The sequence below is a fragment of the Pararge aegeria genome, chromosome 6 (assembly GCF_905163445.1).
Source record: "Pararge aegeria chromosome 6, ilParAegt1.1, whole genome shotgun sequence".
In the NCBI taxonomy this organism is placed as follows: Eukaryota; Metazoa; Arthropoda; class Insecta; order Lepidoptera; family Nymphalidae; genus Pararge; species Pararge aegeria.
Window position 1 is genome coordinate 8693733 of NC_053185.1, and position 15977 is coordinate 8709709.

A 15977-nucleotide genomic window follows, 5' to 3' on the forward strand; every position below is an offset into this window, starting at 1 on the left:
AATAATAAAAGTCAACCAATTACATCAAATCTAAAAATACATTACTGTGACGACCAGAGCGTAATTTGTACGTGTCCTACCATTGATAAAATAAACTCAACCAAATACTTAGGCATAATTATTGACCAAAGATTATCCTGGCATTCCCATCTTGAATTAATATCTAGCAGAATTAGAAAATTAATTTGGATCTTTAAAATCTTAAGACATGTTGCAACAAATAAAGTTGTTAAACAAGTCTATACAGCTCTTGCTAAATCCATACTGTCTTACTGCGTTCCAATATGGGGAGGAGCATCAAAAATTAAATTCCTTGAATTAGAACGTAGTCATCGCGCCTTGTTAAAAGTAATGTACTGCAAACCATATCGATTCCCCACAATTGAGCTATACTCCATAGATAACTTGTTGAGTGTGAGAAAGCTATATATATTACAACTATTATTAAGGAGGCATAAAACAGTAACCATAGACATAAACACAAAGACGAAAAGAAGAATAAACATTAGAACAGGTTCAAATATTGTAAAAACTACATTTGCTAAAAAACAATATACTAGACAATCGACTTATATCTACAAGAAGGTAAACAGTTTATTAAATATACACTCACTTAATACTTACCAGCTTAAAAAGACTCTAACTGAGTGGCTTGGAAAACTAACATATGAAGACACTGAGGCATTACTCGAAGCAAACAAGTAAAATCCCAATCGCAACACAAACACTCACACACACACACACACACACACACACACACACACACACAAACACTCACACACACACACACACACACACACACACACACACACAGAAACACACACACTCTCTCCCGGTTATTGATTTGATTTTATATATATAAGAATATATACACAGATAATACATATTATATACATTTTACGGAAGGCGGGACACCCTGGCACAAGTAAAATAATTACTTAAAAGGATGTCCCAACAACGGATAAATGTTAAATGTAAAACGTATTTTTTGAATAAAAATTTTTTCAATTTTTTCAATTTTCAATTCTTTGTATAAATAAATGTTTTAAATTGTTACTATTATTTCATCCTTCTTCCTACTATACGAATGAATATTCACATTAAAATTATTTTACCACTCAAAGTCGTTGTCACGTAAAACTTTCGCCCGTATACTTTACAGGCAACCAATTTTTTTATTCAGCACTGTATCTGTCGCTATATATACGATGCCGCTGCATTATGTTCAAAAAGGCTGACGCTTAAAGCCGTAAAATCAGTTGAAAAAACCAAGACAATTTGACATTTGTGACTTGTGTTTGACAAAGTCGAAAATTAAAATGTGTGATTTATCGAGTTATTACAAAATAAATTCTAAACAATGATAGCTAGAGCATGATTATTTTTATAAACAGGGGCATTAGTTTGCGGAAGCATGTCTTTTATAAATGATCCAGTTTTAAATATAATAGTAGTGGGTTTCCATCATAAAAAAGGTTGTCAGGTAGGCGTCATTACTTTTATAATCAATAGTTTTCGTAAATAATACAATGACGAATACAAAAATAATTAAGACAGCGTATTGCTCATTTAGCAATTATTCTTTAATTAATAAACGAATTGTAGATACTAGAGTTATTTTAGATAATTATGATTTTAAGACTTGTGAAGTTATTTTTAGGTTGAACATTGTTATCCAGAATTAATTCCTGGCCGACCTTCAGAGCTTCCTGCGGCTTGGCGTTACCTTCCAGCTCTGGCCTTACCTGATGGCTCACATAACTACCTCTCTGATACAATATTTTTTAGTTTACCAGGATTGACTGAACCTGCCCACACTGTGTATGGTATATCATGTTTTCGCCAAATTCCTGTCGAGGTATGTTAAATTTATTAGCTCATATAACTATCATAGTTCAAACATGTTTAGTTGTAGGATTACTAATTTGAGAATCACAAAGTAGCAAAGGTAAAAAGTTTTGTGTTTGAACTGTTCAGAGTGATGTTTATTTATTTTATGAAATATACGTCAAGTAGATGTTCCAATAAAACAATTCTTTCATTTATTTGTAGCAAGTAGCTCAAAAAACAGAAGACATGACCAGGAGTTCAGTTCAAAAAAGTGTTTGTGTAATTTGTCGGGCCCCACTTTTTGGCCGCCTGGCCATAAAGATGGAGTTGGTTGTGCGGGCATGGTTCCTTCAGGGTGATTTTTCACAAACAAAGCTACTTGAAGATGCCTTTAAACACCTAAACAGTTGCCCTGTACAAATTGACCAAACTTTGGAAGGTATGCATGAATTTTTATAACACAGTTGACCTGTAATGTTTTTTGTTAACTTGTATTATGTTACTTATTAATGACAGCCAATTGGCGCAGTAGGCAGCAACCCTGCATTCTAAGCCCAAAGCTGTGGATGGATGGCCACAGCTGGAAAATATTTGAGTGATGAACATAAATGTTTTTCAATGTCTAGGTGTTTATCTGCATATTATAAGTATTTATGTATATTATTCACATATGTGATATGTATATGTATATATTTTATATAGTTTATTTAACATAAGCAACGCTTTGGGGCTAGTTGGCATTGTGTGTATTGTTGTGGTATATTTATTTTACTCTTTATTATTGTATTTTATTGGACTATAACATTCTAGGCCATATAAATAATAATTTGTGGTATTTTGGCTTACATACATGTAAAAATAAATGCCTTACATAAAAGTAAAAATGGGATCTGAAATGTCAATTTGATTAGCGTAGTTGTTAAGTTAATATACTGAGTGACGGTTAAAGGTAGGCGAAGGACTTAAATTTGGTTGTAACTGTGACTTCCTGTTTAAGTTCCTTTCAGTTAGGTAACCTAGAAGAGATCACTTTTAGTTCTAAGGTTGCCTTATGCCTGCAATATTTTATAAGTATTCTTAGTTTTTACTATGCAAAATTATGTTCAAATAAATAAATAAAATTGTATGTAACTTACATTACCATGGTCACGTTACAACTAAGCTAAAATTCTAAGTGGAGGGATCTAGTTACAACCTGATCAACAAATTTTAATGTGTTTGTTGGGACACACATATTAATGAAAATTTGCTGAAATAAAATTGTATACTATGTAATATGTATATTGTTACACAAAATATACATATACAATATACAATTGTATATGTATATTTTGTGTAACAACATACAATTGTATATGTATATTTTGTGTAATCCAACATACCTATAGTATGTTGGATTACACAAAAACTGTTTTACCAAATTTAATTATGCTAACTCTTAAATTTACTTACTGAAATGTTATTATAATAATTTCAGGATTGTCAGTACAGAAAATAGTCGAAAACTGGAGACACAAAGCTTTATTGCTGTTCAAGCTGCTCCTGCTGCGTCGAAAAATTCTTATATATGGATCTCCGGCAGGGTCACTGTCGGCCACTTTGTTAACACTAGTGTCACTGTTGCCACGCTGCTTGGAGCATGGATTGTCGCAATCTACTAATGTGGTGTAAGTAATGATAAAGCATGAAACTTCTATTACCTGACATAAATAATTGTCAGCTTTTTGCTATGCATGTTCTTCTCTAGTGTTGTGCATGCTTAAAGTCCAAGTGTTACGATAATCTTTGATAGGTGATATCTTTTGTGATTTTCACTAACCTATAGTTCCAAACCAATCCTGGTTGCCACTACAAACAGCAACACTTTTTTGTATAGAATTTATTTGGCCTCCTTGCTATTTTTACCTAAACTTACGCATTATTTCACAGCAGTGACATAATGTGGATTGGTGTTACCACCACCTATTGGAATCATTATCATCATCCCTATACTGGCACACTATATGGCACAGGTCTCTCAGAAATAGAAGGGTTTTGGCCATAGTCTTACCACTCTGGCCAATTTGCGGATTGGTAGACTTCACTCTTGACAACATTTATTATTACTTTTACCTTTGTTCTTTTTTTATTTATTTCTGTTTTGTTCTTTTGTGCAATAAAGTATTTTTGATTGATAGAGAACTCTAAACATGCGGGTTTCTCACTATGTTTTACCTTTGCCATGAAAGCTGTTAATATTTTATTACTTTAAATGCGCAAAACTCTGTAAATTTAGAAGTGCTTGCCAGGGTTCAAACCCAACCCCCAAAAAGGTAAATCAAAGTCTTACCCACTAGCATGTATGCCACTATCACCGATATTGGCATACATGTTTGATAAATAACTAATTAAGTTTGCAATAAACTATAATTAGGCAATCACGTGTAATAAAAAAAAATGTGCCTTCAGAATCTTGTAAATGATACTTACAAGTGTATGTTAAATTATCGGTTAAAAATTATTTTCGATATGTTGTTATCAATATTAAACAAATTGTATTAACTTACAAGATAAGTGTTGAGTCCATTATTTCTATAAGATATGACTAGAATAGTGTACTTGAAATGAGTCATATGAATATTTTGTTATGATATAGTTTGATTGAGAAATAATAATAACCCTAAAAATTAAAAAAAGTGTATTTATTGTTCTTTTATAATGTTGGTGATATTTTCAAATACCTCTTGGTGATTAAGGGCCTAGATGACTACTATATTGCCAGCATGTGGTTCTGGATACATAATATCTTTATTCTCTACACTTGGGAGGCCTTTTAAGTTTAAGTGTATTAAGTTGAACAACATCTGAGTAGTTATGTTGGTTTTTTACACTCAATAATCTTAAGCCTATAATCTTCCTTATTGCTTTGGCTGTCTAAAGTAAGGTACTTTCGGAATTTGAATGTAGGTCCTAAGATTTATATAATATCCTTATTTATATTTTGACTATTTGAGTATTCAAAATTATTAATTTATCAAATTTCAGTTTGTCAAGGCCATTGTCTCCAGTCCCAAATATTGTGTCAGATGTTGTTGATGCTAATCCAGAAACTCTAACTGACACACTTGTAAATGGTGGAAATCAATTTGAGGCAGAATTATTATCACCTAAAGAAACTGGTAATATGTTAGAGGAAAAAGATAGAGTGAGTAGACAAAGTTTTGATGACTCGCTTTTGTCAGATGTGGTGGATAGGCAGGAATTGACAGCTGGAAGAGAAAAATGTCATAGCATCGGTGAGAAGTATAAAACACAGAAATCCATACCAGATGCACAGCAAAGTCCCACAATGGCAAGAGACATGAGTGTTGATGGGCTGTATAATTTGACAGGACAGATAGACCAAGCCGAATGTGGCTTTCCATTACCACTGTTTGAAGATGGTTACATATGTCTACCGTACCTGTCACTCCAGTATTTAGACCTGCTTTCCGATCCAGCCGTGAAAGGATTTGTCGTTGGCGCTTCTAATGTGCTTTTTAAGCAGAAAAGACAACTATTCGATGTTCTGGTGGAGCTAAACGAAATGAGGATAGAAACTGCAGATATAGGTCTCAGAAGGCAGTTGGTTATGGGGACAGAAGATCTACGATTCGCAGATCACGTGGTACGACACGCCTCCTCTCAGGGTGACGCGTGGATTCGAGACCAATTTGCCAGTTATTTGATTTATTTAATGAGAACATCACTCTTGCCAGGTAACATAAATAATTCAGCTACATTATTATCTAGTAAATGCATGTATTTTATGTATCCCATTGTTTACCATACCTAAATTCTAACTTTAATTTCATAAATAAAATAAATAAATAAATAATAATATACTACGACAATACACACGTCGCCATCTAGCCCCAAAGTAAGCGTAGCTTGTGTTATGGGTACTAAGATAGCTGATGAATATTTTTTTATGAATATAATACACATAAATACTTATAATATATAGATAAACACCCAGACACTGAAAAACATTCATGTTCATCACACAAACATTTTCCAGTTGTGGGAATCGAACCCACGACCTTGGACTCAGAAAGTAGGGTCGCTGCCCACTGCGCCACTCGGCCGTCAAATTCATGTTCTGAAAATAGACCTTTTTGCAAACAAGAATCATAACATTTTAAAATTAAAATCAGGTAGTTGGATACGTATTATTATCTGCAATACTTTGATATAAAGAATATCTAGTCATAAGTTGTAGACTCATAATGAATTAAATAGAATGAATATACACAATAAATAATAATAGACACAATCAATTCTAGAAACCTAAGAAAATATAGACAAATGTTTTGTGTTTCAGAGGGTAGTAGGGAGATTGAATCCTACAACTCTCAATTTATGAGCGCTTTTAAATCAACACCGGCGTACGAGAAGTGGTTGAAGGAGACCAACAATGCGGACATAGAAGTTTTTATGAATCTTATACCCATGCATCCTTTCTGCGGTCAGCTGTCTGTCGCAGATATGAAACTGAAATTTGCCCAGTAAGTAATGCTTTGTATACTGCCACTGGTCTAATGTTGAGCATTTTCAACTGCAGATCGGGTTCTGAGTTTGACCCTGGGACGGCAAATGAATAGTATTAAGTTCCTCTATAACAAAATTCTTAGTACTACCCCAATCCTGCGATGCTCTATTGGACTTAAAAGAGTGTAGGAATAGAGAGTGCACCTAGGTTGGCGTGCGCTCGCACTTGTGTCCAAAAATGTCCAACGGAGTTGGAAAATCTCTCGGGAGGTTGACCACCGGCGACGTACGGCTAACAGGTTAGCTCGCTAAAATCGTAAGCTGCATCATCGTTTACAAAATTGCATGTCATGCAGTTAAGGACTACTAATAAGACAAAATAAAACTGGGATAAAAACTATAATAAGGGATTGCCCAGCCAGTAGTGAAAAATAAAAAATGAAATGTGATAAATTGAATTTTATAGTGAAATGCTCAATATACACGCGTTTCATAAGACGTTTTCATCACACTTACATGTGAAGAAAAAATAGGATTTTTGTTTGATATAATAATTTGCTTGCAATAATAATTGGTTGATTTTATATATTTAAAATGCATATAAAAAGTTGCCGAAATTAGTACAGATTAATAATTATATTAGACTGATGTGAAAGGCATATACTAATTTCGGCATCGACGGTAGGTCGCGATTTGCCCGAGTGTCGCAGGTTCAAATCCTGTCGGAACCGAAAATTTTTATATGCATTTTAAATATATAAAATCAACCAATTATTATTGCAAGCAAATAATTATAAAAATTGGTTGATTATTATTATTATTAGCAACTTTACTTTATCGGGACATCATAAACATAAATAGGCCCCGCGGATAGAACTGTAAGCATCGATATTGTTTAGACTTACTCAAATTCCAAATTCCATCGATTTAGCCTGTATCTTTCATCCAGGTGATTTTTCTCACTAATATTCATTGTAACTTTCAATGTGCAATCATTATAACATTTCCGTGCCTTTCTTCCAAAAATTAATAATAATTGACATGAAGAAAAAAATTTGAAATGAGCATGGAAAGTTTAAGTTAAAGTCATTGCAAGTCTCATATGTGAAGTTTAAATCTGTTAAGGTTCAAGTGCGCCGAATTTTCTGTTAACTAAAATTTTCTCCGTGACATCAATTTTTTATAGAAAATTAATTGTGCATGTTTTTTATGAATTCTATTGGAATAAGTAACTAAATTTCTTTTCCACATCTCATGTGCTTGGAAAATGCATTCATTTTAATCTGTTACATTTCCGCGATCCCGCAATAAAAGAATTCGTCGGTTATGTAGTCTGCAAAAGTAAAATGAATGTAAAATTCTTAGTCCGTTGATTGGATAGCTACATGTAAAGTTAAGTTTTTGAAACCTCTCAATGACTTTTTCTCCGCTGCCAAAAAGACGATTGTTGTAAGGAAATACACGAATATCCCTACATACACGAAGATCCCCACCAAATTTGGAGTCTGTAGAAGTTACAGGTTAGAAATAAAAATTTTAGATTTTAACACCCACCCCCGCAATTCCTGTCGGAAGTAGACTTTATAGAAATCCATTTTGAGATGTTCTTTATGTGAATAATAAAAGATTCCTACCATATTTAGAATTTTTAGAAGCTATATTTCGAAATTGAAATTTTTTATTGTTAACACTCACCCCCGCGAACCTTATTGGAGGTGATTCATTGTAAAATCCGCTCGAAGATCATTTTTATATTACATATTGAACACTCTCACTAAATTTGGAGTCTATAGGAGCTATCGCTTGGAAATTGAAAATTTTCATTGTTAACGCCCCCGCAATCTTCTTTGGGGTGGGATATCGTAAAATTTGTTCATAAATCATTTTTACATCACTTATAGAAAATTTCTACAAAATTTGGAGCTTGTAGGAGCTTTAGCTGGAAAATTAAAAATATTAATTGTTAATACCCACCCCCGCAACCCCCTGTGGGGTGAGCTATCGTAAAATTCGTTCATAGCCTATTTCTACACCTCTTACAGAAGATTCCTACCAAATTTAAAGTCTATAGAAGCTATAGTTTAAAAACGGGAATTGTTCATTGTTAACGCCCCCGCAATCCCCTTTGGGGAATGAATTTCTTAAAATCTATTCATAGCTGACCTCTACATAGCAAAAGTAATATTCCTACCAAGTTTCACGTTTCTAAGTCTTATGGTTCCCGAGATTTCGTGGTGAGTGACTATATAGATGGGAATTCTTCGATTATCATCGAAATTTTTAACTTTTTATCGGGCTTTTTTAAAATTTTCTTACATACAAAACTTTCTCCTGACAATTCTGAAGATAAAAAAAAAGCCCAATTGGTCCAGCCGTTCTCCACTACCGTGAGTAGATTCTTAGCTGAATGTAAAAAACCATAATCCGTTTAATACACTCTGTTGAAATCCATCAAAACAAAAGAATCAAGAGAAAATGCTTATCTTTTGTTTTTATTAGCGGGATAAATGTTCATAAAAGTAAAACAGCAATAAAAAAATGAAGGAATGTTGGAATTCAAAAAATAGATAGCCATAAACCATCTAGGAAAAATTTCGCATCGAATGGTGGTAGTTTCATGTCGATACGATCAGTGGTTTAGGCGTGATTGAGCCTCAAACGAAGACCATTTTCATTATATATATATAGAAGATATATATATATATAATGTTAAATAAAACGCGACTTTCTTTCTTGGATTTTGAGCCTTTAAAAGCAAGTGAGATGGAAAAAATATCATTTTCTAGTACAATGTCAACAACGGAAGGCGGGCGTAAGGTGACAGCGGCAGTGGCGAGCACAGGCCGTGCTGTGGCGAGCACGTCGCGCGCCGTTGGCGGGGCCCTGTCACATGCCCGTGGCGCACTCTCTGGTTGGTGGAGTGCACTAACCACTCCCGCCTCCGCTCCCTCTACTGCCTCTGAAAACTCCCTCGATGACAAACTTGACATGTCAGATGCAGCCGATCCCTCAGACGCGGAAGACGTCGTTGACAACCTCCACGAGGACAACAGAACTCCCGACCCTAACGCAGACCCGCCCGACAAGGTCATCGAGGACCAAACCAGTCGTGTGAGCAAAATAACAGTCATTTGAAGTGTGATACTTAATTAGTGAATTCGTTACATTGTTTCCGAATAGTGTAAGTCCGGGCATTCATATGTGAGCATAAGCATAAACTAGTGATGTAGGCTTATTTTACACAAATTGCGCTGTGTTACAGAATATTATGACAGTTGTAAACAATTCCATTACTTTGTTCAACTTTATAATTGGTGAAGGAAAATTCAACGTCACCTAGTTCTAACAAAATAATCCAGTGAAAGTGAATTATAAAATGCTAAATTGCAGTTCAATCTATGACCAAATCTCTATCTTATTTTGTAAAACAATACAACTTTTTACATAGTCAATTTTTTTTACTTTTTAGCATAATGATAGTGTTAAACATACATCAGAAAATCTCATTTTAAATTATTTGTTTTTAACAACTGTTTTTTTGCTATAAGATAGATTAAAAATTGCTGAGTATGTAAGTCATATATAGGAAAAATAAATACATATATTATGAAATAATCATCAACATTAAACCATTGTCAACTCATTGACAATAATGTCCTCACTACCACTGTAACAGCTCACATATGAGAACCCAACCTATGTAGCCGGTTTTTATTCCATAGCATGATTGGGCTCATAATTGACTGTTTGAATCTTCAATTTTTTTGTTTATTGTTTTACATTCTATTAAAATAACACTGACCTCTATTATTAACACAGGACTGCCTGCCCTTAATCAAATGACAGCTTGAATGTTGTTCCCATTTCAAACGTCACATGTGACATGCGGTTATCTTGGCGCAGCTGGCATAGGAATTTTTTTTGTTCTCCCACTAAAAACTTGTCCACTTGCCAAAGTATGCAGTACTCACATAAGGAAAAGGAGATGTTATAAATGGGGGTTTAGCATTTTAAGTTTATTATTTGGAGATTACTTTCACCCACAAAGCCATGGTCAGAGAGTGAATAAAACTGTGGGATGGGATATAAATGATTTCCTTTCCTCAATGGAGAAAATATCTTGCCTATGCTAGCCTAACAATATAAAAGTCTTTGATGATTCTAATTATAGTTCATTGAACACTTGTACGATATTGTCCTAATCAATTGTAGTCAAAAAACAAAGTGATAGCAGTGCAGTGGTAATATTTGAGGTCAGTGTGTAATATCTTCGATTTTAAGGTATTGTACAGCTCAGTGCATAGTGTCAATTTTATAGGAAACAAATCAATTCTAAAATATCAATTAAAAAGGGTATTATACAATGAGCACCAAGTTAAACAAACTGTTCATTGTACGCGTCACTGACAATTACAGAGAAAATCGATATGATGATATGCGTAACCTAAATCTGATTACTATCAAACATTATTATGATTTTCCAATTGTGGCTATGTGTTTATGTATTACCTATTGATTTAGGTCGACAATCTACCGACATGGTTTGGTATCTTGTAAATATGAATTTCATACAATCGATTCTTAATTTATCAATGTTATTTATTAAACCGCATTACCGCTTAAGTAATCATTTATATGAAAACAATAAAAAGATCAATAATCATAATTTTATCAATTTATTGTAGAAATTTTAAATTAAGTTATTGCCACGATTATGTTTTATTATAATAGAATATATTTTTTTATCTTGTGAAAATCTTTATTTCGTGCTAGTGGTCTTTATTGTGTACCGTTTATTGTATAAGACTAGTCGTTTTGAGTGAATGAGAACCAGGTATCTTTGATATATTGATCGATATAATATAATATATTCGTGTTATGATCTTTGATACAGGGAGTTGTCTAATGAACATGTAGAATATGTATTTGTATTTGGCACTAACTGTCGTCGACGACTACTATGCCTGTGGCACAGGAGTTGGGATATCCCGACCGTACAAATGATGTATACGCAATCTCATTTATTTACATATATAGGTACTTTGAGGGGCATTAGTTTTGACTGAATTCATGGTTGCTACTATGCATACGGGAATCTTCGCAAGTGTGATAAAGACTAGTTTAATTAGCCAGGGATTCCCTGCAGGAGGGGTGAGGACTAATGAAATTCATTGGCATTGATTATTTTCCAGTGCATTCCTAACCGTTTGTGGAGTCAACTAACTTGACGGACTTGAAATAATTAATATTTGTGTTTTAAATCTCAAGCGACCCAAAACAAGCGATTGTATAACAGTGAAAATGCATATAAAAATATTTTTTTATGTATAATTATATATTTAATACAAGTTCAGTCACATATCTCACAGGGCATCTTGGAACTCTGTAGGAAACAATAATCAGATGATTAAAAAATGATGTGATATTATATTTCTATAAGCTTATTTAGAAGTGTTTGGGTATGGTAAATGAAATTTGAATTGACAGTGCTTAAGAGAGATGTTCTAAAATTGTAATCATATGTTTACCTAAATTTAAATCCGTAAATCGAGTTTGCTACTTTATACTTACTACTCAGGAACTGCCGTCCTTGTTTAAAGTGCGATAACTCTGTGGTTTCGATGTTCACAGACTCTTTTACTCATTCATTTATACTTATTATAGTCTACATACGGAAAAGTTAGTGATACCTACTATATTTTAAAAGCAGAAATTTAACCTAGTCATTGCACTTATCGTAAAGGCATTGCAGAATATTGTAACCTCATCCACTATGAGGCAATGCGAAACTAAAGTCTGGCCCGTGAGTAGGCCGTGTTTACAAGAATGGTTTCGTAGAGCCAAATCAGACTTGATCAGTAAGGGTAGATTCACACGCTGTTGTCCTGATGAAGACGGCGATTTTTTTGACAATTTGCTCAGTTTTATCAATTTTTCGACATTACACTTCCTGCATTTGCGAAAGGAGCTCTGTCTCTACATGTCAAAAAGTGCGCTTTTAGCAGCAACGCAGCATGTCTCCTTGTATGGCTAGATAGTAATGCAATATAGATACTTGAACAATCTTCGCATTTGCAAATAACTTGCATGCATTCCGTAAGAATTCGAACATTCCGAATAAAGAATGCATATGCTTTGCACGAGTGGATAAACTGTAGACTTGGTTACTCCAGTTACTGCGCGAAGCTTGAATTGAGCGCTCTGATTGGCAATCGAGGGAAAATTCGCCCTTACCATACAAAGGTCTTTTGTTTGTTGGACGGCAAGTGTTTACTGTCAAAGCACAACCGAATAGAAGACCGGAGTTATTGGATTGTTCCGATCGCCAAAAAACCCTCTCTGTCCAAGGAATGATAAGAATTTCCATTATTGTTGGCCCATTTTCAGTATCCAATAAAAAGTAAAAACCAGCTTTTGCCAATTCTGTTAAACACAACTCACTAATGTCTGAAAATAGTATTGTCTATTTCTACTTTAAGACCTATTAATTTGGTTTAGAGATTTGTGTTCAACGGAATCGCACGAATGTCTTACCATTATTACATTTATGGTTAGCCGTCGTCGACAGTATTTCTACGCCATAACTTAAATAAGGCGTTATATAGCATCTCCATTTCGTTTGTTATAGTTAAATTAATTATGTTAATGTATTAGACAGGTAGTCGTTTACAAATTGGATTCGTGTATAACCTGTGATCTCCTATATATACTTAAAAAAATGTTAAAATTACATTTACTTTGTAGTAGATAATAAATTTGATTTGATTTCCAATGCTTGTGTTTTTAGTATCGATTTATAATTCTAATTGTAAATGCGAAAATATTCCTGTTTGTTTGTTTGTATACTTGTTGTTTGCTATACTTACATGAAATTATTTCTGTTTATTTTAATACTAACGCGACTACAAATGGGAACAAAACAAGTCACGTATCAAATAGTCTGGATAATCCCATTACCTGAAACCAAAATGTACACAAATAATACCCATACACCACTGCGTGAACAATGTTAAGAAAAAATAAACCAGTGCACTGACCTTGATGAAATTTGGCAAATATGACTTACATCCGATGATCCGAGCCATCGGATAGATTTTTTTATGCCAGAAAAGCACCCAGGTCTTACGTCGTCTTAAGTCTAATTGTGGATCCTGTTGCATTGTCAGGACGGAGATAGGTATGTTAACATATATTATGATTGTGTAACCACAGTTCCTGACCCTTGATTGCATTTTCATGTTCGTTATTCACGGGTATATTTTCGGACATGACTATAGTATGGTTTACAAAATGTTTTAGTTAAGCTGTTTGTGTTGCTAGATTTCGCCACTAGTGGAAACATCTACTGCTAGTAGTAAAGTACTACCGCTAAAGTCTGGAAACAGGATAAGTTCAATAAATGTATATTTCCATATTCTTAAGAATAAGTACCTATATCACAATTCTCGAGAACTTTTAATAATAAGCAAATGCAATAATATTGATTACAATATGTAAGTCACTAAGTTCTTAATAAGTACGTTTCATACAGTAGGTATTTTATGTTGCGTTTCTACTGAGTGCCTACTTATCTACTACGTTTTTATCGTATACCGCAATAATAAATAGATAAAATAGCACTTATACATATGATATTTCATATACATATGATGTAAAACAGTATGCAGCAGGCCATAAACGAGTTTAGAATTCAAGCCGTGCTAAGTTATTGCATTTAAATGCTTCGTTCGGGCGGTCCTTGCGTCGCCGTCAGCGCTTAACTGGACGCGGGCAAAGTTTCCGCGCGACAGGTCATGTTCCTCCGAGCAGTAGTGTGACGCTTCACACCGCGGAGTCAGGCTCGTGCGGAGGCCACGGCGGGCCTGAGTCCAGCGAGTCCAACGCGTCCTGGCGCCACAGGCCACGCGATCCGTCCGACGCGCCATGAGCCAGCAGCCTCATATTGTACGGCTCGACCATATTCGACAACGATGTGTCGCTCGCCTCCCGCGCGAAGTGTGCCCTTATCGCCGCCCGCCCTTCGCCCTTGCCCTCGGGCAGCAAATCGAAGTCCGGGGCGCTGCCTCGCGGCGACCCCGCGTCCGTAATTTCCGAGCGCGGCGAGAAATCCGTGCTCGCCGTACCGTCCTGCGGACTACGGTCAGCGCACTCGATACCTAGCGGTCTCGCAATGGGTGCGCCCGCTGCGGGTCGAGCGTGCCCCGGAGAGTTGAGCGGAGGCGGTCCGACCGCGGGGCAAGGCGCGACGGCCGGCGATGACACCAAGGGAACCGACTCGTCATCGCTAGCGGTTTCGTCGCGGGTCGGGCTCCGTTCTCTGGAGCCGGGACCGCGCGACATTATCTTGTCTTTAAACCTCGTGAGGCGTTCGGTGGAGCCGACCTTGCGGAGGATGTCGGCGGTGCGTCGCAAGTTGCGCAGCTTGAGGTCGAGTATTGGCGAGCCGTTGCGCGTGGAGTCCTCGACGGAGAGCGAGCGCGCGGCCAGGCGCGGCGCGTGGTCGGCGGCGTCGGGCGTGTCGTCGGCGAGGCGCAGCGAGGAGGGGCGCGGGCGGGCGACGGCGCGGCGGGCGCGCGGCCTCGCGGTGAACGTGATGTGGCCGTCGTCGTCCTGCTCATTCTCGACGTTGAAGCTGACAGATGGAGCGCGCGGCTCGCCGGCCTCGTCTGAAACGCAAGGGGCGCGTCGTGAGGCGGCGCGGCGCGGCGGACGCTCGCAAGGGCGCCGACGCAGCGGGTCCACGCGAGCGTCTCCCGTGCAACTCTCGGGACGGAAAATAAAACGACGATTCTCTGTTCATGTTCTATTTATTTTGAATACTATATTAGGCATATAATTAAGTAAGGAATGCTATCGTATACGTATTCTATACGACGGATGTATTACACCTAATTTACTCTTTAATGATATGTTGAGTCAGATCTGACGCAATAACAATTATGACTTCAGAATGCGAATGTGTATTACTCCCGAGTAATCGAAACTTTTTTTTTTTTTATGATAGGAATAATTTAACATATGTTTCACTTCCGTTGAATGACATTTCAATACGTGCCTTCGACATTAACACTTATAATAATGTGGTTTAACATAACATTAACAATTCTAAGAATCTCGGTAATTATGAACGGGACAGTCAAAAGACACTATAAACAACCTTAATTCGAAAAAACATAGGTAGAACTCACAATGTAAAGGATTGTGGACAAAAGTTTTCAAAATGGGTATGGCACAGTTAGGATATATTCAAATTCAATTGAAGTCTGCGCATAATATATCACAACCGAATTATAAGGCCACCTACAAAACAAACCTTCAATCTTACATCTAAGTTATTGCAAAACAACAGGAATGCTAAATGATGACTAACCTACGTACACTCGATCTAAATATATATCACAATAGCCTCGAGTGGCGATTGTCTACATCACATTACGTGGAATTTTATAACAGTGTTATATACAAGTTACAAACCAATTATTAAGTACCTTTTGCAACTAAAATTATAGTAAAATAAACTATATTAAAATATAACATCCTCAGGATGTTTGAGTGCTTAAAACAAAAATATCACTAAAAATCTTATAAGCACTACAATGAAAACAATAAATACCCTATTTTGTAATTAAGTAAACTAA

General features: G+C 35.9%; 2 protein-coding genes across 8 annotated transcripts in view; one reads left to right on the forward strand and one right to left on the reverse strand.

Annotated features, from left to right (window-relative positions):
• Window positions 1-1302: 1302 nt before the first annotated feature.
• On the forward strand, window positions 1303-11005 carry LOC120624348 (late secretory pathway protein AVL9 homolog). The gene is made up of 7 exons (XM_039890827.1): window positions 1303-1483; window positions 1661-1858; window positions 2053-2269; window positions 3308-3497; window positions 4855-5567; window positions 6173-6356; window positions 9126-11005. Exons 1-7 carry the CDS (start codon window positions 1415-1417, stop codon window positions 9472-9474), a joined length of 1920 nt encoding a protein of 639 aa, XP_039746761.1. The 5' UTR covers window positions 1303-1414; the 3' UTR covers window positions 9475-11005.
• A 960-nt stretch (window positions 11006-11965) lies between these two features.
• LOC120624347 (kinase D-interacting substrate of 220 kDa B) overlaps window positions 11966-15977 on the reverse strand; it is a 68926-nt gene continuing 64914 nt past the window's right edge. For all 7 annotated transcript variants that reach the window (XM_039890825.1, XM_039890826.1, XM_039890821.1 and 4 more), the window contains one exon: window positions 11966-15005. In XM_039890825.1, coding sequence (XP_039746759.1) covers window positions 14161-15005 — 845 coding nt within the window. In that variant the 3' untranslated portion in view covers window positions 11966-14160. The remainder of the gene's footprint in view (window positions 15006-15977) is intronic.

What these genes read in the sequence shown, in the direction of transcription:
- LOC120624348 (XM_039890827.1), top strand. Translation starts at nt 1,415, where the DNA reads ATGTCTTTTATAAATGATCCAGTTTTAAATATAATAGTAGTGGGTTTC. An exon ending in AATTGACCAAACTTTGGAAG is followed by an intron (nt 2,270 to 3,307) that starts GTATGCATGAAT and finishes TAATAATTTCAG; the next exon opens with GATTGTCAGTACAGAAAATA. An exon ending in GAGAACATCACTCTTGCCAG is followed by an intron (nt 5,568 to 6,172) that starts GTAACATAAATA and finishes TTTGTGTTTCAG; the next exon opens with AGGGTAGTAGGGAGATTGAA.